Raw genomic sequence first — 26818 nt, forward strand, 5'->3', positions numbered from 1 at the left:
AAGAAGAAGTCAAACTCTCCCTCTTTGCAGATGACATGATACTGTACATAGAAAACCCAAAAGTCTCCACCCCAAGATTGCTAGAACTCATACAGCAATTCAGCAGTGTGGCAGGATACAAAATCAATGCCCCAAAATCAGTGGCATTTCTATACACTAACAATGAAACTAAAGAAAGAAAAATTAAGGAGTTGATCCCATTTACAATTGCACCCAAAAGCATAAGATACTGAGGAATAAACTTAACCAAAGAGGTAAAGGATCTATACCCTAAAAACTATAGAACACTTCTGAAAGAAATTAAGAAAGACACAAAGAGATGGAAAAATATTCTATGCTCATGGATTCAAAGAATTAATATTGTGAAAATGTCAATGCTACCCAGGGCAATTTACACATTCAGTGCAATCCCTATCAAAATACCATGGACTTTCTTCAGAGAGTTGGAACAAATCATCTTAAGATTTGTGTGGAATAAAAGAAAAAAAAAAAAAAGATTTGTGTGGAATCAGAAAAGACCCTGAATAGCCAGGGGAATATTGAAAAAGAAAACCAGAGCCGGGGGCATCACAATGCCGGATTTCAGGTTGTACTACAAAGCTGTGATCATCAAGACAGTGTGGTGGTAGTGGCACAAAAACAGACACATAGATCAATGGAACAGAATAGAGAACCCAGAAATGGGCCCTCAACTCTATGGGCAACTAATATTCAACAAAGCAGGAAAGACCATCCACTGGAAAAAGGATAGTCTCTTCAATAAATGGTGCTGGAAAAATTCTGCCACATGCAAAAAAGAATGAAACTAGACCATTCTCTTATACCAGGCACAAAGATAAACTCAAAATGGATGAAAGATCTAAATGTGAGACAAGAATCCATCAAAATCCTAGAGGAGAACACAGGCAACACCCTTTTTAAACTTGGCCACAGCAACTTCTTGTAAGATACATCTATGAAGGCAAGGGAAACAAAAGCAAAAATGAACTATTGGGACTTCATCAAGATAAAAAACAAAACTAAAAGACAAATATAGAATGGGAGAAGATATTTGCAAATGACCTATCAGATAAAGGGCTAGTATCCAAGATCTATAAAGAACTTCTTAAACTCAATAGCAAAGAAACAAACAATCCAATCATGAAATGGGCAAAAGACATGAGCAGAAATTTCATCAAAGACGACATAGACATTGCCAACAAGCATATGAGAAAATGCTCTGCATCACTTGCCATCAGGGAAATACAAATCAAAACCACAATGAGATACCACCTCACACCTGTGACAATGGTGAAAATTAACAAGACAGGAAACAACAAATATTGGAGAGGATGTGGAGAAAGGGGTACCCTCTTGCACTGTTGGTGGGAATGTGAACTGTACAGCCACTCTGGAAAACTGTGTGGAGGTTCCTCAAAGAGTTAAAAATAGAACTGGCCTACAAACCAGCAATTGCACTACTGGAAATTTACCCCAGAGATACAGATGCAGTGAAAAACCAAGACACCTGCATCCCAATGTTTACAGCAGCAATGTCCACAACAGCCAAACTGTGGAAGGAGCCTCGGTGTCCATCAAAAGATGAATGGATAAAGAAGATGTGGTATATGTATACAATGGAATATTGCTCAGCCATTGGAAATGACAAATACCCACCATTTGCTTCGACGTGGATGGAACTGGAGGGTATTATGCTGCGTTTAATCGGAGAAAGACAAACATTATATGGTTTCATTCATTCGGGGAATATAAAAAATAGTGAGAGATTAAAGGGGAAAGGAGAGAAAATGAGTGGAAAATATCAGTGAGGGTGATGGAACATGAGAGACACCTAACTCTGGGAAAGGAACAAGGGGTGGCGGAATGGGAGGTGGGCAGGGGGTTGGGGTGACTGGGTGACGGGCACTGAGGGGGGCACTTGATGGGATGAGCCCTGGGTGTTATGCTATATGTTGGCAAATTGAACTCCAATAAAAAATGTACAAAAAAAAAAAAAAAAAAACTTGCTGTAACAAGTTTTCCATTCTTTGGAGGTTTATATATGTGCCTAAGTGTGGAACTGTAGGGTCATATGTGGTAATTCTACGTTTAATTTTTTGAGTAAATGTCAAACTGTTTTCCACAGTGCCTGCCCACTTTCACATTTCTACCAGCCACGTATAAGCGCTCCAATTTCACTACATCCTTGTCAGCACTTTTAACTTGTTTTTCATTTCAGCCATCCTACTTGGTATGAAATGCTATCTCACTGATTTGCATTTCCCTGAAGTTGAACATCTTTTCATGTCTTTATTGGTCATCTGTATGTCTTTTTTTTTTTTTTTTTTTTGCAAAAATGACCCTATGTGCTTTCTCAGGTGACATGCCATATCAACTTTTAATTGGCTAGTAGTAATAAACTCTGTTCAACTGTGAATCTATCCTCACCTCAACCCTCTCAAATGAGACTACTTTAAAATTTACTTAAATGTCTACTTAAAACACACAATCATCAGAGAAAACAAAACAAAAAATGAAAATTCATTAATTCCATCCTTTAGCACTGTTCACAGTTTTGTTTTGTTTTGTTTTCTGACTAGAAAACGCATACATCCTCATTATGGAAAATACTAGTAACAGCACTGTGTGTTTATATATATGTTGAGTAGTTAAAATATGCCAAGCACTGTTCCAAAAACTTTAAAATCTCATTTAGAGCTAATAATATATTTAAAAATTATATTAGGACCATATCACAGTTAGTTTTATAGATCATTATCCTATAGTGAACATTTTTCTTTAAATTATCTTCCAAAATATAATTTTTAGTAGCAACAAAATACTCAAATTCATGATGAACTGCAATGTAACTCATCTGTTATTATGGGGAGGGGGGTAGAGGGTTTCTAGTTTTCCACTATTGTAAACAGTATTTTTACGTATCAAACTTTTATGTTTAATAGCTGTGTTTATTGAATACTTAGTATGAGCACTTGAGATAGCCACTTTATGATAGCCACGTTACGTGGATTTTCCCATTTAATTCATATCACTCACCGAGGTAAGAATTATCACCATCCCCATTTTACACATGAGGAAACTGAAGGTTAGTGAGACTAAGAAACTTCTCCAAGGCCACAAACCAAATTGGTGGTACAGTCAGAATTCACATTAGGTATGTCTGACCAGTGAATGGAGCCTTCAATTACTACACCATTGTACTGTATATCCCCTGGCTTTTCTTTAGGATGAATCCCTATAGGCAGTACAGCTAGATTACAACAAACACACCTTTTCTGGGTGAAGCCTGAGAAGTGCTGCCATGTTGCCCTTCAGTAAGATTACACCGATTTCTACAATGCTGGTTTTCATTCCCTTATCAATGCTGGATACCAGGACTTTAAAAAAATAATTTTGGGGGCACCTGGGTGGCTCAGCGAGTTGAGTGTCTGCCTTTGGCTCAGGTCATGATCTTGGGGTCCTGGGATCGAGCCCCAGGTCAGGCTCCCTGCTTAGTGGGGAGTCTGCTTGTCCCTCTCCCTCTGCTTTAGACCAGTGGTACTTCTGTGATTACTTTCTCTAATAGACACAGCGTAGTAGGGCACAATCTCCTAACTGGGCCCAGGGGCTTCTAAGAACAGAAAGGGGATTTTGCAATTTCAGTACTCTTCACTGAGAGAGCTGCAATAGCAGTGGGGACAGGAAGTGCATGGCGTTCAACCAAGGGCAGAGCATAGCAGGTGAACAACATCACTATGTAAGCCTAGGAGTAGACCCATGCAGCTGAGTCAACACACCACTAATGAATTGTCATCTTCAACATTGAATAGTCTCAAGAAACTAAGAATTTCACCATGGCCCTATGTTCCTGATTTTATGGGAATGCCACTTTTAAAAGTCCACATCAAAGCTACAAGTTTCTGAAGACCTCTCAGACCACCTGGACTCTGCCTTTCTCTTTGTCCTCAACGCTCCTCATGCCCTTCCCTATCCCCTACACACTATCAAGTTGTGGAGCCGAGATGACCAAACTCCACAGGGACTCCCTATCTCCCACATCCCACCAGATGACTTGTACTTGTTCTTCTGGACTCCAGACAATCTAACAAACTTCCTCAAAGCCTTCCATTGAGTCCAGCCTCGATGAGAAGCCATTTCTGTGTGCTTCCCTCAGCTCCTGCAAGCAACAAGCTGCTTTGAAAGTGTTAGTAATCTGTTTCCTGAACTAGATTTTCAATTTGTTGAGAGCGATCTTTTTATCATTGTGCCACACCCAGAATATAGGGCAGAGTCTGGGAATCAAAGAGTTTTGGTACTTTTTCATGAATAAATTATTCTCAGTTGATCTAGCAAACTAGGAGCCAGTTTCACCTAAATCTCCTATCTAGGAAGAACAGAGAAAGGAATGAAAATTCAGTGAGCCTCTATTAGGTGCCCAGGACTTCACATACATAAGCTCAAATCATTCGCATGAGAATCCACTGCGGCAGGCAGAACTGGTAGTTCCCAGATAAAACATTTAAAACCTTTCTTTCCACATAAAGCTAGTAGGGCCAAACTCTGAAGCCAGGTCAGTAGGATTGTCTTTGCTCTTTCCAGGGGCCTCCCCTCCTGAAACACAAAGCTAATGTAAACTGGAAAGGAAGGCTACTTTTCCAGGACAATTGGCTTCAAATTCCCTAGAAATGAAAACTCCTATTTATCCTGGAGGAATCTCTGGCTAGGACACAGAGGACGGGAGAGAGCCTAGAAAGGGGCCTGGAAGGGGCTGGGGAGCAAAACTAAGAAAATGCTTCCCTACTAATTAATCTGAAAGTACCACTTGAGGTATTTTGGCCCCTTTAATTTGTCTGAAGCTGGAGTGGCTTTCAGAGGGATACCATACATTCCTACTAGCACCAAAACATAAGGAGTGAAGAAAAACACAGAGGAGCTATAGTATAAGAAGGAGCAAAAGGATACCTGGTTCTCATACTGATGCATAATAAGTGATGCAAACGTGGCTAAGTCTAAGCCATTAAAATTCTCTGGAAACTTCAGTCTCTATATTTCTGAACTAAAGGGACTAGGCGGGGATCCCTGGGTGGCGCAGCAGTTTGGCGCCTGCCTTTGGCCCAGGGCGCGATCCTGGAGACCCGGGATCGAATCCCACGTCGGGCTCCCGGTGCATGGAGCCTGCTTCTCCCTCTGCCTGTGTCTCTACCTCTCTCTCTCTCTCTGTGTGACTATCATAAATATATTTTAAAAATTAAAAAATAAAATAAAGGGACTAGGCTATAACAGCCTCCTACATGGCTCTGCATCCAGATAACCCTCTGAGCCCCATGAGAAGTACTGATCTTGAATCCTACCCTCTCCTGGATTTAGCAGGCCTGGAGTGGGACTCAGAAATCCTAGGGTAATTTACAGATGCAGGGAGGTTTGGGAACACCAGATGAGCTCTTCTCTTCCTTCCCCAGGAGAGGAGAGGGTGAGAAGGCAGCCAGCTGATTCAGTACATTAGGTCATATAAGAGACCACCAAGAAAGAACATCTCCAATTGTATAAGACCTAATAATCCCTTCCTTTTCAGGGCAAAATGAATTATGCTCAGTCTTCTTACTGCTTAAACTTGCTTTTGTTCTCTACCAATGTCCTAACCTCAACAGTGCTGGAAACTGTGCTGGTGGGGAATGCACACTTTCTTTTAATTGCCAGGGTTTCCTTGGAGGTATCAGCTGCTAGGCCATTAATTCTTCTGCTTTCCTCCTTAAAAGCTCCTCTGAGGAAGAGCTCCTACCAGAAGACTGAAAGGGCAGACAGGGAGTGTGCCTAGGGAGATAAAAAGTGGCCTTACCTTGACATCTAGCTTGGCCAGGTGCTGTAGGACCCAGATGCGATGGGACCAGGCATTATAGTTGCTTGGGTATCTCCCTGCCGCTTCACCACAGACCTCCAGCTCTTCTCGTATTAGTCTCTGTGTCCTTTCTGCAGGAATCGTCCCCAAGTTTCCTTTCATCATAAAGGAAGGCAAAGAGGTTTCCTGAATTAGCTGCTGTAGCACCCATCGCCTGTTAAGGTACCCGTGGGAATGAGAAAGAGGAAAGAACATAAAGCAGAGAGGAAAACAATTAGTTTTCTTTGGTCTTAATCTCCATTCATACAATGCAAAATAATCCCGGTCCATGGGCCCAATTTTAGGGGGAATAGGATTATTCTGCTGTTTTGTTCTTAAGGATGTAATTAACTTCAGCACCATGGATGGGGAGGAGGGGGAAGAAAGCACAAAGAGGAAAGAGAAACTTTTCTAAAACATTAAAATGTGTCAGAAAGAGAATGCCTCAGTTCCAATATGACAACTCAAAAACTCCATTTGGTCAGAAAATACAAAGACAAGGTGTGTGTCTGTGTGTGTGTGTGTGTGTGTGTCTGTGTGTGTGTGTGTAGGGGAGGTTGTGGTGGTGGTAGTGGAGGGTATATTAATTAATGCCTGGTCCCAGAAGAGGAATCATGGTTCTCACATCTTCAATTACATGTGCAGGCCTCACCCTCTGTGTATTTGTTTGCAGACAAGAAGCTGCATTATGACTGTTTTCATTAAGCTGAATTTCTATGTTATAGCATAGAATCTGGAAGGACACAAATACAATATCATTAGTTAAACCATCAAGGAGGTTTTAAAATATACTTATCCACAGATTTTCCCCTTGTCTACTTAAGATTTTCATTAGCAGACATTTAAATGAAGAGCACTAAAAAAGCATCTCTAACCACTAATGTCTCTAGTTTTTACAAATATTTTCTCATAAGAAGCATTCTTTTAGACTAAAAATTTCCAACCCTAAGGTTACTAGAAATTGAGTAAGAAAATTCATTTTGTCATTTTCAAATAGAAGTTTTTTTCATTAACAACAAAAGCTTGCTTTGTAAAATATTTGACAAGGCTATAAATTGGTGAATGCATATTCAATACTATCCCCCCCACCACCACTCCTTTCCAAATCTCCACACACACATCCACAGGCCTCTCTGAAGTGCCACCCCAATTCCTACTAAGAGAAAACAACCAGTGTGGAAGGAGCTGATTTGCAATACTAGCCAAAGGCAAGATTACAGCGAAGATACCTTGAACTGTTGAAGATCCTGAAAATGCTCAGGATTTAAGAAAAGTTTTAAGTGGTTTAGTAAACTCAAACAGACTTTAGAGAATTTCCCCGACCCCAAGAAACCAGTCCACACCATTTCATTTTAGTCAAAACTGAGTAGTCCCATGGAGTCCAAGAGGAAGACACCCCAGAGCACCAGGATGGTGAAGAGAACTTTCATGTGCATTTTGGGACTCAGGCCTTTAACCTAAAAATAGTCTCTGCATTTACAGTCTTAGCAACTTCAGTGCAGCCTATACACCATTCACCTCAGCTGCCCTTATCTTATTTTGTTAATTTTAATAACCACAACCATCACCATGATCATCTGTACCAGAAACACACCCAAATGAATTATAAAACCCTGAGTTGCTCATTTATAGCTGACTATCTAAATGCCATTTCTATGACTGCTCAGATAGTTCATAATAAATAATAGCTAAAATTTACTGAGTAGTATGTGCCAGGCACTGTTAGTGTTAACATACATTATTTCATGTAAAGCTGACCATTAACTCTGCAATAGGTGTATTTATTATTTCCATTTTACAAATGAGAAAACTGAGGCTTAAAGGGCTTAAATAATTTCTGAAGCTCACATAGGGAGCAAATGATGGCATCTGGAGTTAAACGTAGGTACCTTGACTTTATAATTCATACTCTGAACCAATATGTGACCCTGTTTGTTGTTTTTCCAGCCATTCTGAATCCTAAGAATCCTATAGTGTAAATTAACCACACCTGTGAATCCACGTTTCTGGACTCTTTGGAAATTTAGTTAAGGCCAGTTTTCCCAGATATAAGTCCTTAATTGGATTTAAAGTGCCAGAGAGGATCAGCTCTTTTCTGTAAAAGAAAAATGAAAAGAATCATTACCTTTCCATCCAAACATACTGCATGGCTATTAACATAACCTCATTGGGAAGTGAATTTCCAAGGAAAAAAATAAGAAAACATGAAACTTTCATAAATATCACACATGGTAACGAAGAATATATTCTTGTAATCTCGAAACAGGATTAATAATCAGAAACAAAAGCTCTTAAATCATCCGTGGAACTTTAGTTACCTATTTGAGAGAGGGCAAAGAGGTTTTCTGGCTTGTCTTATTTCCAAAATGTACAAGGCCTGACACAGTATCTGTAGGGCAGATGCAATACTAGTCAAGAATAGCTCTAGCTTCCTAAACTGGACTCGAGATGGCTCATTACCAAAAAATACACACAGAACAACATACATAGTATGGTTAAGATGTAAGGAAAAAATTATTTATTCAATCACTACCCTAACAAAATTACTATTTTTATTTTCTAATTTTCCCTCCATTCTTTAAAAAAAAAAAAAAAAGATTTTATTTATTCATGAAAGACAGAGAGAAAGAGAGAGAGAGAGAGTTAGAGACATAGGCAGAGAGAGAAGCAGGCTCTACCCAGGAAACCCAATGTGGGACTCGATCCTGGGACTCTGGGATCACGCCCTGAGCCAAAGCTGGACGCTCAACTGCTGAGCCACCCAGGAGTCCCAATCCAGTCTTTCCTTATATGCATATACATTTCAACATATAATTTTATATTCTGCTTTATAGCTTAAGAATTACATGGTTCTATATCATCTTTAAAGCGAACATTTAAAATGGTCAAATAGTTTTCACTGAGTGTCTGTGCTAGGATTTAATGACCTTTTTCTCTTTGGTTAGACATCTAGGTTGCTTCCAAGTTTTTGCTTTTCTGAAACAGAGCCTTGTGCTTAAGACACCTTTCATTTCACTACTACTAAGGATAAGTTCCCAAAAGATGTTAACAGGTAAACTATCTGCATGGCCCTTGATATACTAGACCATTCCTTTTTGAAATTCATGTAGAAATTAGAGCCATGTGAGGTTTTTGGTGTTGTTTTAAAAGCGTTCAAAGTGGGGATCCCTGGGTGGCCCAGCGGTTTAGCGCCTGCCTTTGGCCCGGGGCACGACCCTGGAGTCCGGGGATCAAGTCCCACGTCGGGCTCCTGGCATGGAGCCTGCTTCTCCCTCCTCCTGTGTCTCTGCCTCTCTCTCTATGATAAATAAATAAGTAAATCTTTAAAAAATAAAAAATAAAAGCGTTCAAAGCTCCCATGCAATTACGAAGCATGTCATGAAAGAGCTCTCCACCTATTTCTCAAGTAAATACAATTTAGGTTTTGATTTAATTTCTCAGATATGTTTTTGATAATAAACTCTGATATTACTCATATTCTCAATTTTAAATGTGTCTATTATAATAAAATTAGTTCATTTACTAAAACTTATTATTCTTAAAAAGTCCTTCCTGTGGTAGGGTTTGATACTTCATTTATTATTTATTATTTAGAACTTTAATTCTAAGAAGACCAGAGCCCGAATCATATACCTCACCTATTCAGATGAATTTAGTTCCTAATTACCACAATATATTTTCTTTCTAACAGTAATGTGCTATTTCTAAAGTTTTATTTGATAAGAAAAATAACTTCCTTTTAAATGAAAATATTAAACAGTGATGACAAATATTTGTATTTTATAATCATTTTTAGGTCAGGCATTTCACTCCAGAATATAATATGAAGTGATACTGAGAAGGTTTATGGATACTTTAACAAATGGGTTTATTGAGACTATTTTTCTTTTAATGTACAGGAAGTCTGTGTGTCATTGAAAGAATATTTAATGCAACAGCCAATTACTTTTGCAGTCCTGCATCCTTTTTCTTCTCAAATCAGAAATGTTTCTTTATACGGTAAGTCAAGATACATATACTATAAAAGGAGGCAAAATATTATTCTATGTAATTTTAACTTCTTTGTAATGAAGTGTTTCTCAAAGTAAGGTCCTTATCTACGACATCATATTCATCTGGAACTTAAAAGAAATACAGATTCTCAGGCCTCATCCCAGACCTGCTGAATCAAAAACTAGTGACAAAGCAATGTATTTGAACAAGTGTACCAGGTGATATACACCAAAGCTTAAAAACCACTATGGTACAGAATTTACTCCATTTTTCTAAAAAAGATTTTATTTATTTATTCATGAGAGACACACAGAGAGAGGCAGAGATATAGGCAGAGGGAGAAGCAGGTTCCTCGCAGGGAGCATGATGTGGGACTTGAACCCGGGATCATGCCCTGAGCCAAAGGCAGGTGGCTCAACTGCTGAGCCACCCAGGCGTCTCCATAATTTACTCTAACAAGCCTAATTTCCATTTACTAAGTTTAAAACCTCTCCTTATTTACAACTGCCTACCTATATACACCCAGATATACCTATGAGGAAATAGTGTCAAAATTTTCTTCAGAAAAGAGGAGTCACTTTATATGTGAATCTTCAAAAAGTTTCTTAAATTAGGGTTCTTTTATTTTTAAGATTTTATTTATTTATTTGAGGGAGAGAGAGAGTATACTTGAGAGAGTACAAGTAATAGAGAGGGAGAAACAGGTTGTCCATTGAGCAGGGAGCCTGATGCGGGGCTCAATCTCAGAACCCTGAGATCATGACCTGAGCCAAAGCCAGATTGCTTAACCAACTGAGCCACGCAGATGCCCCTGAGCTCTTTTTTCTTTTTCTTAAAAGATTTTGTTTATTCGTTTTGAGAGAGAAAGAGAGAAAAAGAGAGAGCAAGCAGAGGGGGAGGTGCAGTGGGAGAGAAAAAAATCTCAATCAGACACACACTGAGTGCAGAGACTGACACAAGGCCTTGATCTCACAATCCTGAGATCAGGACCTGAGCCGAAATCAAGAGTCAGATGCTCAACCCAGAGCCACCCAGATGCCCCTAAGGGACCTCTCTTAATTTACTTTGCATAACATATTTGGGAAGATACCTTAGCCTGCAATAACCCCAACCAATGGTATATATGGATGCTTGAAAAGATCAACTGAATCATAAAAAAGGAAGAAAAACCTAAATATCAATATAGTAAATTTCCTGGGGACAGGGCTGAACCCTGTAGATGTTAAATATTATCATATACAAAATTTTTAAAGGTCACTTGAAAAAGGAGTAAGTGATTAAGTTATAGCTATTACTTAACAAAGACATATAATGAAAGAAAATCAACTGCTTGAATGCATTCAAGGAGGGATCCACCTTGAGAAAAATTTCAGTCACACATGGGTTCAAAAAGTGCTGTATGTATCGCAAACAAGAGAGATATATGCAAGCATGATGTGCTCTGTAAAATGGCTAAATAAGTTGAAAAAGATATCTCGTGACGACAAAGTCACTGATGTCAATAAGCCATGTGAGATATCTGAACTAAACTGATGAGATGTGAGAGGAAAATGATGAATTCATAAGTTCAAATACTTCACATAACATATTATTTTAAAGGTATATAACTAAAATTTTAAAATATCACATTAAGAAATTTGCTTATTCCATGCATATACATATACCTTTAAGTTTACATACTGATATTAGCCTAAAAAGGTTATTTTTGGACTTTTTTTATTGAGGAAATGGAGCACTACCCTTAAATTTGAGGTGTTGTATTTTCAGGCACATTGACTAAGCTGGGCTTTGAGATTCATCCTTACTGAAAACCTTAGATGATCCACTGCAACAGGACAGATGAATAAAGAGGTGGTCAAATACATGTGGGGGAAGAGTATGAAGAGCATGCAGGAAAGGAAAAGGCCCTGAGTGTTATGTTATAAAGAGCAGGGGTGTAGGGAGCAGGGCTGTGCCATTTGTGCAACTTTGTCATGAAATGATAGTACACGAGGGCTTTTCTAGTTCTACAAATTTATCTTTTTAAAAAGTTTTTCTGTCTTCTATCGCAAGCTATTAATTATGGTTTCTCTCTGCTGTCACTTGATTTAAAATTTGTAGGAAACCAGGGGCTATGTGTGTCTTGTCCAAAGCTAAATCTCCACTCACTTGCTCAGCACTTGGCAGAGTATGACTAAAAAAACAAATGCCACCTTTTCCCCCCTTAATCTTTAGTTATTCTGTCTGAAGGTACAATAATAATAAGTCATCCTCATAAAAATTACAATTTACTGAATTCTTCGCCCATATCAGGCACTGTGTTAAGGGATTTACCTATATTATCTAATGTAATCTTCAACAGTCCTGTGTTATGTTGAAATATAAGAAATTGTCGATACTCAATTGTTTTTTATTTATATTCGATTAATTAACATATAATGTATTACTGATTTCAGAGGTAGAGTTCAGTGATTCATAGTCTTATATAATACCCAGTGCTAATTACATCATGTGCCCTCCTTCATATCCATTAAATAAACTTTTGGGGCACCTGGCAGGCTCAGTTGGCACAGCACGAGACTCTTCATCTCATGTTGTAAGTTCAAGCCCCACATTGGGTGTAGAGATTACTTACATATTAGAATTGTTTTAAATTTACAGAAAAAATTTTAAGGATAGTACTGAGAACTCTTGTTGTATACCCTGTACCCACTTTCCCTTATTAATAATTATTACTATGGTACATTTGTCACAACTGATGAATCATTACCAGTAAATTACTATTGGAAGTCCATACTTTATTCAGAATTCCTTAGTTTTTATCATCTTTCTCTAGTCCAGCATCCTATCTAGGATATCACATTCTATTTGGCTATGTCTCTTATAAACTCCTCAGATATAGCGTGCCAGTTTTTATGAGTACTAATCAGGTATTTTGTATGTTTTTCTTATGGCTAGACCAGGGTTTTGAGGAGGAAGAGATCACAACGGAAAAGTGCCATCTTTATCATATCCACGGCACAAAATACCAGCATGACTTGTCACTGCTGATGCAGACCTTGATTACCTGGCTAAGGTGGCCTGTGTTCATTTTCTCCACTGTAGTTTTTGGAAGAAAGTTATACTTAAGTAAGGGAGCTGGACTCCCAACTCCTTAAAGGGGGTTGCCTAGATAAATTATTTGGAATCCTTCTATGTGGGAGATTTGTCTGTTGTCTATTATTTGTTTATTCAATTCTTTACATTAGTATGAATATTCATTTTACACTTTAGTGTGTAACCCAAAATTATGTTATTTTATTGCTCGAAGTGTTCCAGCTTTGGCCACTAGAAGCCCTATGTCACATTTACATTATTTTGCTTTTTGAGCACTTCTTTACTTTCTGCCTCTTTGCAATGTTCCAAATGAATCTTATAGACTTCTTGCCCTGGTCCTAGAATCAGACATTTCTTTAAAAGCCTATTTCCTTTTATTACAGAATAGTGTTAGACACTAGGATCTGGATGCTTAGGTTGAACTATTTGTTTTATAAAAACAACAATTTCTTATGGCACAACCTAGTATTATCTCAGTTTTACTGATGAGAAAAATGAAGCTGGGGAAGAATTTGTAACTTATACTCAAGGTTCGTGAACTCAAAGTGCCAAAACCAAACGTATCTGCATAAAATAAAGTCATCAATTTTAATAGGCTATGAGTAAAGGACATGATCACTGAAAGTTGGTGCTAGCTATTTTAGTTACTCAGAGGTTTTGCATAAACTGAGGTAGAAAATAGGAAACTCTTATGAAGTCAAGCTCTTTCATGAAATAATTCACTGAACTTCAAAGCAAAAAAAGTACCATATTTTTCCTATAACCAGGTGGATTTCACTGTAACTACAGGAAATCAGCTCAAAAACCTATTCTTGCATGTTTTTTTTTCCCTAAGACTACTGCACCTATAAAATGACTAATGTACTGATGTTATCTTTTAGCAGTTTAAAAAATACAGCTAAAATCACTCAATGCTTCCCAGTTACTACAGAAGAAATAATACCAACAATTAAACACAAAGTGTTGAGTATTTGATTTGCAAGAGACAATATAGACCAGTTTATTTCCAAAGCTGGTGGTTTTTGCAGAAAATGTACTCCTGATTCTACCTCTTCATGTTTATCAGTTTTACTAAAGAACTTTTCTTTTACCTAAGAAATATTGTCCCTTCTCAGCTTTAATGGCTTTCTATCTCACCCCAAGTCAAAGTCCAAGTTCCTACAGCAGTGTACAAAAAGTAAATTAAAACTTACTAGAATGTATATCCAAAACGGATCTTTTTAAACATCAAGGTTTCCATTTTATTCATTGAGCACAAAACTTTATTAATCATCTTACTAGAATAATTTTCAAAACCAACTGCTGTGAATATCACTGAAGTTAGATTTATGAAGCTATTTTCCCTTAACACAACCAAACCCCACAAAATCAAAAAAGTTTGAAAGGAATCCTAAAAAAATTATCTAGTTCAAACCTTTTATTTCACAGATATAGAAACTAAAATTATTGTGAAGTTAAAGGTGAAGTTAATTAATGAAACAGGACTAGGACCCACATATCTTAAGACTAGGTTCTTTCTCCTACACTGAAACGCCCTATAAAATATACAATAAATTTTATACGTGTGTGTATATATGTATGTACATATGACTATGTATGTATGTGTTAGGCTACTAAGAATCTTTTCTTGAAGGATTTTCAAGTCCTCTGAAATAATGAGGAATTGGAGAACATGAATAACAATGATACTCCCACTTCTTTAGTACTTTCATTTCTTTTTCACAGAATTTAATCATTTCCAGTGCCCAGTCTGCAAACTGAATATGTGCCAGGCACTGGAGTGCTAGATGCTAGGAAAACAAAGGAAAACAAAAAGACATGGTCCCTACCCTTAAGAAAGCTCTCAGTTCTAAGTTTATAGCACCATCCTCAAAGTTTCCCTTGCCGATTCCTTCTCATGGAGCAAACTCTAGAACAATGCTGTCCAACAGAAATATAAATCACCATTGGGGGCAGGCATGTAATTTAAAATTTTCTAACAGCTACATTGGTTCCTCAAACAATCTCATGGCCTTAAATACCACTCATTTTGTAGTGACTCTCAAATTTGTATCTGGTTTAGAACTCCTGCCTGAACTTTAGATTTTAGATATACAGCTACCTGCACACAAAACTACCACGTCCCAAACTGAACTCTTGACTTCTACCTGGCTCTCTGCACCGAAATCTGCTCCTCTTCTAGACAGAGGACTTACTATATTTCTGTAAAGGGCAACTTCATCCTTTTAGTTGCTCAGGCCAAAAACCAGAGACAACCTTCACCCTCTTCTTTATCTTCCTTGCATCCAGTTCATCACCTATCTTTAGAATCGGCTTATTAAATATAGTCAAAGCTTATATAGTTCATAAACTACAGTGAGAATCTTAATACTTCTCACCTTTTCTACTGCTAAGTTCTGCCTCAAGTCACAAGCACCTCTCACCTAAATACCACAACCACTATCTAACTTTCTAACCCATCCCTGCACTCCTACGGTAGGCTTTCCACAGGAACTAGAGTTTTTAAACCTAAGAAATATTGTCCCTTCTCAGCTTTAATGGCTTTCTATCTCACCCCAAGTCAAAGTCCAAGTTCCTACAGCAGTGTACAAATATCTACAAAGCCATCTGGCCCGTTCCTCTCCCTCATTCATGCTACTCCAGCAACACTGGTGACCCTGCTCTCCCAGAACACGAGAAATACTTTCAGCACCATGGAGAGCCTTCCCAGCTTGGAATGCTCTTACCCCAGAACCCACAGATTGATCCCCAAATCAGGCCCGTCTTTGCTCATATGCCCCCTATTTAAAACTGTAGTACTATTCTTCCCACCCTTTTACTGGTCTTCCCTACTTTCTCGGCCCACTTTTACTCCACAGGATTTAACCACCCCTTGAGCTAATGTGTATTTTATTTAGTAATGTCTTTCTTTCTTTTCTTTCCCTATTAAAATAAAAATTCCACAAGGACAGGGTTTCGTTCATTTTGTTCATAGTTCTATCCCCAGTGCCTAGAACTCAGCATATGGCTATCAGTAATTATGTGATAACTGGAGAAATGCTGTCAAGTACAGTGTAGATCAAATGAGATTGTGGATAGAGCTGTAGTATGTCCCTATAATACAGCAGCCACTCATGAACTAGTCTTGTCCTTACCTGTGGTGGTGCTTTCCATAAAAGAAAATCAGAATTCTAAAATTATGTAAATGTTAAAGCCTTATATCTCATTCTATACTTTTCTTATTCCTTATGCTAAATATCTGATCATTAATTATTCAAAAGGCAATTTAAAAAAACAAATAGAAGATACCTAATTTTTAAAAAGTCAGTAGGTAGATACAAAATTCGGTAGGTATCACGGAACACTAACTCAGAAGGTAACCCTGCTTAAGATACACAGAAAATTAAATAAAGTACTGCTTAAGTCATCTCTGAAGATAAAGAGCTATAATCTGTTTCCCTCCTTTAGGAAAACTTAAAATGAATTCACAGTGTTCAACAGGACTTCACTTTTACTCATCCAGAACTTGTATCCTGCTTTCCTCTAAGAGAATTTTGTGTTAGTCTAAGAGACCACCATTAAAAAAAAAAAAAAAATATATATATATATATATATATATATAAACTATATATATATATATATATATATATATATATATATATATATATATATATAGTTTAACTGGAAAAATTTCAATGAAAACAAAATGAACCTGGTCTTTCTATAAAGTATTTTGTGTTTAAAACTAAAACAATCGGATTAAGGAACTAAGATATTAATGAAATGAGGCCCCTTACCAAAATATTGAGTGCCAGAGACTTCAAGGAATTGGCCCACAGAGGTCACAATGTTAGTGACTAAACTGAGACCTAAAGGTCATGGCCTTGAATCCTCATCCTACATACTTTCCACTACACTCCAAAAGTATATAAACAAACTCCTTACAAACCAACCAATTATGCTGGTTGGCCTATACTCCCCTAAAAATGAAGGAAAATAAAAGCAAATGATGTGCTGTAATTTGCAATGATAGTTTATATTTCAGACAGGAAAGTTTATGGAGAAAGACAGAAACATGCACAAAGGAGCAAAGTGTAACTTAGAATTCTCACTGAGATATTATAAATATTGGGTAGAAAAAATAAACATAAAATGCCATAGGTACATGGTTTATATTTCATTTTTCAAAAGCCAACAACTCATGGGACTTACAGATCTTCAGAAATTTGGACAATTTCATTTTTTTTTTTAAATTTTTTTTAATTTTATTTATTTATGATAGGCACACAGTGAGAGAGAGAGAAGCAGAGACATAGGCAGAGGGAGAAGCAGGCTCCATGCACCGGGAGCCCGACGTGGGATTCGATCCCGGGTCTCCAGGATCGCGCCCCGGGCCAAAGGCAGGCGCCAAACCCCTGCGCCACCCAGGGATCCCGGACAATTTCATTTTATCGCCGATGAGAATGACGTACCTTACGTTCCATGCAGTGGTAAAGTCTGGGTTTAGAAGCAGCAAGGTGCATGTGACATCTATCAGTTCTAAAATGAAGAGAAATTACATTAAAAATAGTCCCACCCTTGAAGCTTGTCTTCTCTTTCTTTCAAGGCCCTGTAGATCTGTATCTGATGATATACTGATAAATAAACCATGTCATAGTCATTTTAATGGTAGATATCCTGTTCTAAGCTGCCAGAAATACAAAGATTATCCTCAAGACCTTTTTCTACCTTATGATAAATGTAGCTCTTAAAAGATGACACTGAAACAACTTTACAATACAATGTGTGTGCAAAGAATATTCACTCATTCTTTAAATGGTCTGGGTCAAATTTAATATTGACCAAGGAAAAGAAATACAATTTCTAACCATTATTCTTTTAACTCCACAAATATTTCAACAATTGACTATGTGCAAATCTTCAAAAGGGGGAAAACAACCCACTCACAATCATTTAACATAATTCATTCACATTCTCCTGAAAAGATTATCCTTTCTTAACCACATTTTTACATAGCCATAGCAATGATAAATGCACCATTTTGTTCTCTTTTTTCATTCAATATTATTTGACATGCATTTTTAACAGCTGCATAACAATCCCTAGTGTAATATACCATCATTTACCTTTATCATTCTTTAGGCTGTTTCCTGTTTGTTTATAGTAATATATTTAGACATATTGTCTTCATTTTACTAAAACTGAAAAGAGAATTTCAGGATTAAGATGATCAATGTCGGAGCATGAAATTAAGGTAACCTCTACCAAGCTCATAGTAAACACTAAGTAAAATAAAATAATAAAAATAGTAATTTAGCATTGGTGTGTAACAGGAATCATTAAAAGTCCTTAATTTACTTATTTCCTTGAGTTCTCATGATTACAGTTCAAAATATTCTTGTTTTGCTTCACAGATAAGGAAATTGACATTTAGAAAGTTTAAATAATTTGCCCCTGAGCCCCCAATCAGTATGTGGCAAAGTCAGCATCTGACTGTTTTTAATAACTCAAATTACACAGCAATTAAAATATCTGTCTATAATAAATAACTGGGACATTCTCAGTGTTTAATAAACTTTTTAAAACATAAGAATATGCATAAATATATCACTATGGTCATTTCAAAATATTCTAAGTGAACAAAAAAATCAATTATTTCATTTTCAACCATCTTAATAAAAGAAATTAACACTTATTGTGAGCCTATGATTTCATTACTATAACATTCAATAAAGCAGAGATAGGATTAGCACAAGTTTTTTTTACCTCTGTCTTCCTCATTACAAGTCATTGTATCCATAAACACAATATGTCTATAAAGAATAATCTAACCTCTTCATTTTTTTACTTTTAGAAGCTTTTGGCACTAATTTAATATTTACTAAGAAAAATAACTATAATTTTCTGTACCACTATTTATTTCTACAATATACCAAATATTGATTATGTGCAAATATTAAACTGGGCCGTTAGGACAGAATTGATATAATGATAAATAAGACCTGATTTTGCCTTCTAGAGGGCTACCCTTTAGTTGGAGAGAACATATAAACAATTATATAAGACAAAATGAAATAATGAACTGGAAAATAGACCATATTTTAGGAATCACCAAAGCAGTCAAAATTAATTCTTACTGGAGTACCCAGGGAAGGTGATAAATGAATAAAATGGTAAAGACCACTGTAGACTGGAAAAAAAGTATGAGCAAGGATAAAAAGGCATGGAAATTCACACAGGGTTCTCTCCAAGAGATTATAGGTACTAGAGCACAGGACACTGGGGAAATGTACCAGGTTAAGTATAACCTGGTCAAAAAAGAAAAACCCACAATCTCCTTGTCAGCATGCCCTTCTATTACCTGCCCTTGATGTGCTATACACCACCTGAACCAAATCCCACCATTCTCTAAACACAACTCCTATCTGTCTACCTTCTCTGGGTATTTCGGATTTACCTGCTTGCTCTTTTCTCTGCTAGAAATATAATATTTACTGAATATCAAAAAAAAAATCTTTGTTCATAAAGTCTCTCCTGACCTACCTACCTGGAAGCAATTACTATGTCCTGTATCTTATTTTGTTACTGATATGGTATAAATAATCTCTTCTTGATGAGATACTATGTTTTTTGGAGGTCCCATCTACTACATCTTTATTTTTTTTCTTAAAGACTTTATTTACTTATTCATGAGAGACACACACACACAGAGGGAGAGGGAGAGGGAGAGACACAGAGACACGGGCAAAGGGAGAAGCAGGCTCCACGCAGGGAGCCTGATGCAGGACTTGATCCCGGGACTCCAGGATCACGCCCTAAGCCGAAGGCAGACGCCCAACCACTAAGCCACCCAGCCTCTAATTCATCTCCAGATTACTTGTTCACTCAACAAAGATAAGAAGACTGGGGCCCCTATCCAAAAGAAGTTCCATGTGTACCCACATAGAGAAGTTATAAGGCCTTAAAGCCAGGCTACCATGGGTTTGAATCTCAGCTTCTCCACTTAATTGTGTATGTAACTTCATGTTTTTGAACTTCAGTTTCCTCATCTGTGAGATGAGAACATCAATCTCTATTGTGAGCCAATGAGATTCTTTCCATTTCTCCAGTTATCTGACACAGTGAATGCTCAACCAAACCAAATATTTGTTCAATGAAACACCACTGCTACTTACCAACCAAGAAATGAATACTTTCACAGCATTAATCAAAGAAATCAGAAATGAGGTCAGTGTTCTTACAGTGAAACTATCGAAATTTCTAAACTTATAAAATAAGGAATGAAAAAAATCCGTGTTAAGTAGCTATTTGGAAATGTTTCTGCATAATGGGAAGACTTCTTAAATTTCTTTTAAAGTCTATAGTTTTCCAAAATCCATTATATTAACTACATAAACTGGTACTTAGTGACTTTCCCTTTTGGGATTAAGAAGAAATGTGTGTGACCAATGGTAGTTGCCATTTGTTTCTACAGCTGACCCTTGAACACAGGTTTGTGCTGCACAAGTCCATCTGTATGCTAATTTTTTTCAATAAATACAGTATAGCACTATAAATGTATTTTCCTTATGATTTTCTTAACATTTTCTTTTCTCTAGCTTACCTCATTATAAGTATACAGCAAATAATATATGTAACATACAACAGAGGTGTTGACTGTTTATGTTATTGGTAAGGTTTCTGGTCAAAAGTAGGCTATAACTAGTTAAGTTTTGGGGGAATCAAAAGTTATATGCAGATTTCTGAATGGACTAGGCAGGGTGAGTCCAGTGCCCCTATCCTTACATTGCTGAAGGGTCAACTGTACTTCTAAAACAACTCTCCTTCCCCACTCATAATTGAAGACAAGTTCAATCTTCCACCACAGAGATACCTCCATATAGCAGGACAAGGCAGACACCAATACGCACAGAAAATACCTGAGTTGCTAATTTTCATTCTGTGGCTGTGTGAAAAGGAAAGCTAATCAAAGTAAGACTTCCTCTACAAGAGGGGCTCACCCTACCTAGTAGGGCGATAGCAACTACTGGACTCACAGTCCAGCTCTACTCTACCACTTACCGGAAAGTTCCTGGGCAAGTTACTTAATCTCTCTGTCCTCCTTGTATGTAAAATGGAGCTAATAATAGTACTACCTCATTGACTATTAAATGTTTCATACTGGGATCCCTGGGTGGCGCAGCGGTTTGGCGCCTGCCTTTGGCCCAGGGCGCGATCCTGGAGACCCGGGATCGAATCCCACATCGGGCTCCCGGTGCATGGAGCCTGCTTCTCCCTCCACCTGTGTCTCTGCCTCTCTCTCTCTCTCTGTGACTATCATAAAAAATAAAATAAAATAAAATAAATAAAATAAAATAAAATAAAATAAAATAAAATAAAATAAAATAAAAATAAAATAAAAATAAAATAAAATAAAATAAAAATAAAATAAAATAAATAAAATAAAATAAAATAAAATAAAATAAATAAAATAAAATAAAATAAAATAATAAATAAATAAATAAATAAATGTTTCATACTCACCAAGTGTTAGGACAAAACCTGATACACAGGAAGCACTCAATGATAATTCCAGTTTCAAAGCCTATATCTCCTAGCCCAGTTCCACAAGCTATACTGGGATTGGATACTACCAGAGGGAAGAAAACAATCTCCTAAGCTGGCTAAGCAGTGACTGCTGAGCAGGTTATTTCTCAACTTCTGAGAATCTCAGGATTTAAAACATCAAGAGCCTCAACCAAATATCAGTGGTGCCTTGTAACACATACAGCCACAGGCTCTTTCCCACTCTCTCTGACAAATTGCCAATTCCTCCTCACTCAGGACTCAAGTTCAGATAGGACCTTCTTCAGGAAGCACTGCGATCTGATCCAAGAGGTTAGGGTGAAGTGAAATGTCAGAAACTAGAAAGGGCCAAAGAGAGAGAAGTAACCAGCTTAGAAATATTGGACATAATTAAAGAATTATGTGTATTTTTCTGTTTTTCTTCCCCAGTGGTTCTGGTTAAATCAGAGAAAGGAAACTAGTGTTTCTTGAGAGCCTACTATATGCCAGGCACTGTCCTAGGTGTTTTATACACACTAACTCATGTGATCCTCTCAACAATCCTCTGAGACCTTTTACAATTCCCTTCTTTTGGTGAAGGAATAGGAAGAGGTTAAATAGTTTGCCTAAAGTCACTGCTAAGTAACGTCAGCATGCTGATAAACTGAGTCTACATCCAGATGTTTTCCTTCAAATCAGATGTTCTTTCTACTCTGGCACACTCTACAATTACTTTGTCCTCTTCAAGTCAGGACTGAACCAAGATCTAAAGATAAACATGTATGATCAACAGTTGACAGTAACTCTTTTACTTCTACATTTTATCAACCATATGCATGTTCTTTGTTACCTAGAAGATGTGAGATACTGATATCTTTGTGGTCTCTTGGAATTAAACAGCTCTCGCTGAAAATACCAGAATATACCCAGCAAATGAATGTTCCTTTGTTAAAACACACTCAAATATATGACTAACTCATTATCACATCACAAGGAGAAAATGAATCAGGGCATATCATACACAGGAAAGTAGCAAAATTCCAACTGTGACAAAGAGAGGACAAAAGGAAGCTAGAAAAGTCAGAAAAATCAATATTTTTTCTTTGCTGCAATGGGATTCCAGAAATGGCCCAAAGCCAGCAGTCACCTGGTAATGAGCACTGCATCTGCCAACTGTCTCTGACAGAGATATGTTTCATGCATCTAGAAATAAATCCAAGGTCAACTGGGATGTTATTAATCTCTTTATCCAAAATATGTTCTGGTTACTACAGGAAGAGAGGCTTGGTATAAAGCTATGTGGCAAACACCAAGGCCCTTTTACTACAGAATACAGTCACTGAACCGATAGCCAGACTAAGCTAAAACCTCCTGCTTATCAAACTCTTGCTACTTATTTGACAAACTCTATTGAAAACAGAAGGAGCTGAGGACATAATGAAAGACAAGCCATAATCCCTCTTTCTAACAAATCATAATCTACCAGGGGAAAATGTGTAAGTGATCAACTACAATAAAGTGTGGTAAGTGCTACTATGCAAGCAGTCTGAATAAAACACTCCTGTAGGAATGAAGAGAATTATTGCTTCCTGAAGCAGTCAAACCGCCTTCATGTATTTCTGTATGTGTGTGTGCTGGTAATCACAACAATGGTGACAACGTAAGACATGAACCTAGCTTCAGCAAAGACATAGAAATAAAGTAGTAGTACACAGCAAAGTCCAAGAATGGAACCGCATATGTTGCGGCTGGAAGGTATATCAAATGTTACAGACTCTAATGCTTCTACAGTTCAAATGAATGTCAAAAAAAGTAGCAAAACTAACCTGATGATACGGAGCAAATGACACCGTGCCTTAGTGTCTGAAGAACATAAGGAGGTTGTAGCACACTGGAACAGGTGTACCTAGTCAAGAAAAGCAGAGGCTAAAAGCCTCCACTAGCTGCTGTACAGAAATTTGTGTACCCAGCACTTCTGATTTTTCAAGTGGAGACAAGTTCAGATTTCCATCCTAATTTTAAAAGTTCATCCTGATTTTAAAATTTTTTTAAAGATTTTATTTATTTATTTATGACAGACATAGAGAGAGAGAGGCAGAGACACAGGCAGAGGGAGAAGCAGGCTCCATGCAGGGAGCCTGACACAGGACTCCATCCCAGGACTCCAGGATCACACCCTGGGCTGAAGGTGGCACTAAACCGCTGGGCCACCGGGGCTGCCCAAGTTCATCCGAATTTTAAATGTTTATCCAACTTATGAAAAAGTTTAAGAAACATTACATAAGCCCAAACAAAACCTATCTGTGGGCCTATGTCAGCCTGGTGCTGAGAATACACAACCTTTGATGCTGAAAGCAGAACAGAGGAAAAAGCTGGTGATGAAGGCTGGGTACAGATTGTGAAGGCCATCAAATACCATGCCAAGGTGTTTGAACTCTCCCTGGACCCAGCAGGCATCATGAAATAAGCTGCACAGATATGTATTTCAGAAAAGCATCTCTCAAACTATGTTTGCAAGAAGTGTCCCTGGAAAGTGTTGTTTGAAATGACTGGCTAGTGGCACGATGGACATGAATTATGGAAGAGTCTGAAAACAGGGTAGACCAGCTATGAGGTAATCACATTTGCCCAGCTGAGAAAGAAGACATGAAGAGCAGAAGACAGCTGTTAAAGAGAGAGCACAGTTGGCAGAGGCTGTGAGAAGGGAGTAGTGAGGGAAAATGATGGGATGGCATACTTGGAGCCAGTCTAAGTGTGGAACAGAGCTGTACTTGGTCAGGACTCTAATGCTGTGAACTTCTGCTGCTTGTTTTTGTCATGGATTCTCAAAAATCAGAATTATAGTATCATTTCTCTCCCAAACCAAATATGGTTACTACTGTAGCAGAGTTAAAAAATATCAGTCTCTAAGTAACTAACAGGGATGCTGTGAAGGTTAACTCTGGTGTTATGGTTATACCTGACTGACTACAGGGTGTCCAGATTAAACATTATTAAACATTACTTCTGAGTGTGTCTGTGAGGGTATTTCCAGATGAGATTAGCATTTAAGTCAGTAGACTCCATGAAGGAGACTGCCCTCCCCAATGTAGGTGGGCATCATCCAATCTGTTGAGGACCTGTATACGACGAAAGGAGGAAGCAGGTCCTTGCCTCTTTTTTGCTTCCTGTCTGTCTGCTTGACTTGGGACATCTCTTCTAATCCTTTTTGGCCTTTTGGACTGGGATTTAAACCTTTGGCTCCCCTGAGTCTGAGGTCTTCAGACTCAAACTAAATTTTATCACTGGGTGTCTTGGGTCTCCAGCTTGAAGAAAGCAGACTGTGGGACTTCTCAGCCTTCATAATTATGTCAGCCAATTTGTCATAATAAATCTCTTTATACAAAAAGTTTTCTAGTGGTTTCTCTGGAGAACTCTAACCACTACAGACGGCTTCCAAACATCTAAGGAATTCAGCATGAAGCATGAACTCAGTTTGGTTAAAAAAGAAAAAAAAAATCCATCCTAAGAATAAAAGTCACCTTCAGTTACAGAATACATTCCTAGGTGATACCTACGATTTGGGGATAATCAATCACATAGACACTGACATTTCTGAAATACCTACACTGAGAGCTTTCTTCATTTGCTCTTCTTATATGTTTTCTACAAAAACAGCTTTAAAGGTACAGCATTTTCACGACTGCTTTTTCCTAATATTTTTTTTTTCTTAGCAATATTTACCTCTGTGTGATAACTACTTCAGTTCACAAGTTTGGTAGAATTTTCTTATGTTAGTCAGCGTTTTCAGGTATCTTTTTTTTTTTTTTTTGTCATTTCTTCACGGAAGAAATTCACTTCCATATTTTTACTGTTAATACACAACCTGAGTAGTATGTGATACTACACCGAACTATGCTATAACCACCTACTGAAAAAGTGAAATAAAAAAGTGTTTGCACAAGTATATAGGTTGATCTTCTTCCTGGGTCTTCTTGGGCCTAACAAGATTAAAACTTAGTGATGAGAAGACTCAGCAAAGCCTGCAGTACAGTGTCCAGAGAAACAAGACACAGGGAAATAGAAAAAACTAGAAGGCTACAGGGAGAGGGCAGCTGGGCTAACACGCATGAATGCGTAAAAAATAATGATCTGAAACAACATTAACAGTAGCCTTTGACATTTTAAAATTCGTACTGTTTCTTCTCTACTACAAGAGCATCATCATTCTGTCTCCCCACCTCCCTAAGCTTGTTATGTACTGGCTCAATTATACATTTTTGTGCACCAGAACACACACAATATATCTGTGTTTGGCAAAAAAAATAAAACAAAACAAAACAAAAACAAAAACATTTGATGGGATTCATATGGTGTTATTTTGTACCTTAATGTTACTGAAACTTACCGTAGATTTCATAATCAAACTATCTACTTTAGGGGGTTGGAAGGGAGAATGAAAGAGGGCCTAACAACGGATAAATATTCTTACCTTTAAATTTATGGCTAAACTTATACCTTTGGGTTTATACCACAAACTTAAGCTATGCCATAAACTTAAGCATAGCTTTATAAGAAATATGTATCAGAGGACTAATTGAATGAAACACAAAGAAAACAGAAATTATTTCACACTAAATCTTCAAGTCAGAGCCCTTTTCTATTGGTCTAGACAGGGAAAAGTGTTATTATGACAGTATGTTAGGACAATGATAAGAAGAATACAAGGAAATCAGTATGTCATGGCTTTGGCAACACTCCACAAAGAGATTGTTTTTCACCCAACTGTAAGCTTCTTGAGTAAAGACAACATGTATTATTCATCTTTTTATCCCCACAGTACTTAGAACACTTCTGGTATGAGTAGGCTCATGGTAATGGCTACCAAACTGGTAATTAAAATTCTCTAGGAAACAAAGTTCTTATTCAAATTAGCCTCCAGGCATACTGAGCACTTCGGAAGGTACCGGCTGTATGTGGGAAGGGGCAGCTTTACAAAAACCATTAAGAACCCAGTTTTGGAGGAGTACTCTACTTTTTTTTGTTGTTTTAAATCTAAAAAGTAAAGGGAATTTGTGTACATGGAGACTTAATAACACATATGGGGAAAAGCTAAGAAAAGAGACTGGGTAAGATGAACTGAGACTGCCCCATTCAGCAAAGAACTGTCTCAGAAGAGCAAAAGAAGTGAATGCTCGGACGGTTTTCTTACGTTTATATCAGCATAGGAAGAGGACCCAGAGGGTGGAAGCTCAATTGGGATTCACAGCACAATAGTACCTCCCATAAATCACTGAGCTGGTTCATAGTGTAACTTCCATCATTATGCCTCAGTTATCCCATTTGGTCTGCTACCAGAATGAGTTTTATTGCTTATAGAATTCCTAAAGGATA

The 26818-nt window shown here is 37.5% G+C and overlaps 1 protein-coding gene across 2 annotated transcripts in view; it reads right to left on the bottom strand.

Moving 5' to 3' along the window:
- Positions 1-26818, bottom strand: part of PTAR1 (protein prenyltransferase alpha subunit repeat containing 1) — a 53479-nt gene that overhangs the window by 15334 nt on the left and 11327 nt on the right. For both annotated transcript variants that reach the window (XR_012002315.1, XM_072762352.1), the window contains exons 3-5: positions 17374-17440; positions 7845-7949; positions 5816-6029 (exon numbers count right to left, since the gene is read on the bottom strand). Coding sequence is in view for 1 of the 2 variants with exons in the window: in XM_072762352.1 (XP_072618453.1) it covers positions 5816-6029; positions 7845-7949; positions 17374-17440 (386 nt within the window). In the remaining variant the exon portion in view is untranslated. The remainder of the gene's footprint in view (positions 1-5815; positions 6030-7844; positions 7950-17373; positions 17441-26818) is intronic.

This window comes from Vulpes vulpes, chromosome 1 (assembly GCF_048418805.1).
Source record: "Vulpes vulpes isolate BD-2025 chromosome 1, VulVul3, whole genome shotgun sequence".
Classification (NCBI taxonomy): Eukaryota; Metazoa; Chordata; class Mammalia; order Carnivora; family Canidae; genus Vulpes; species Vulpes vulpes.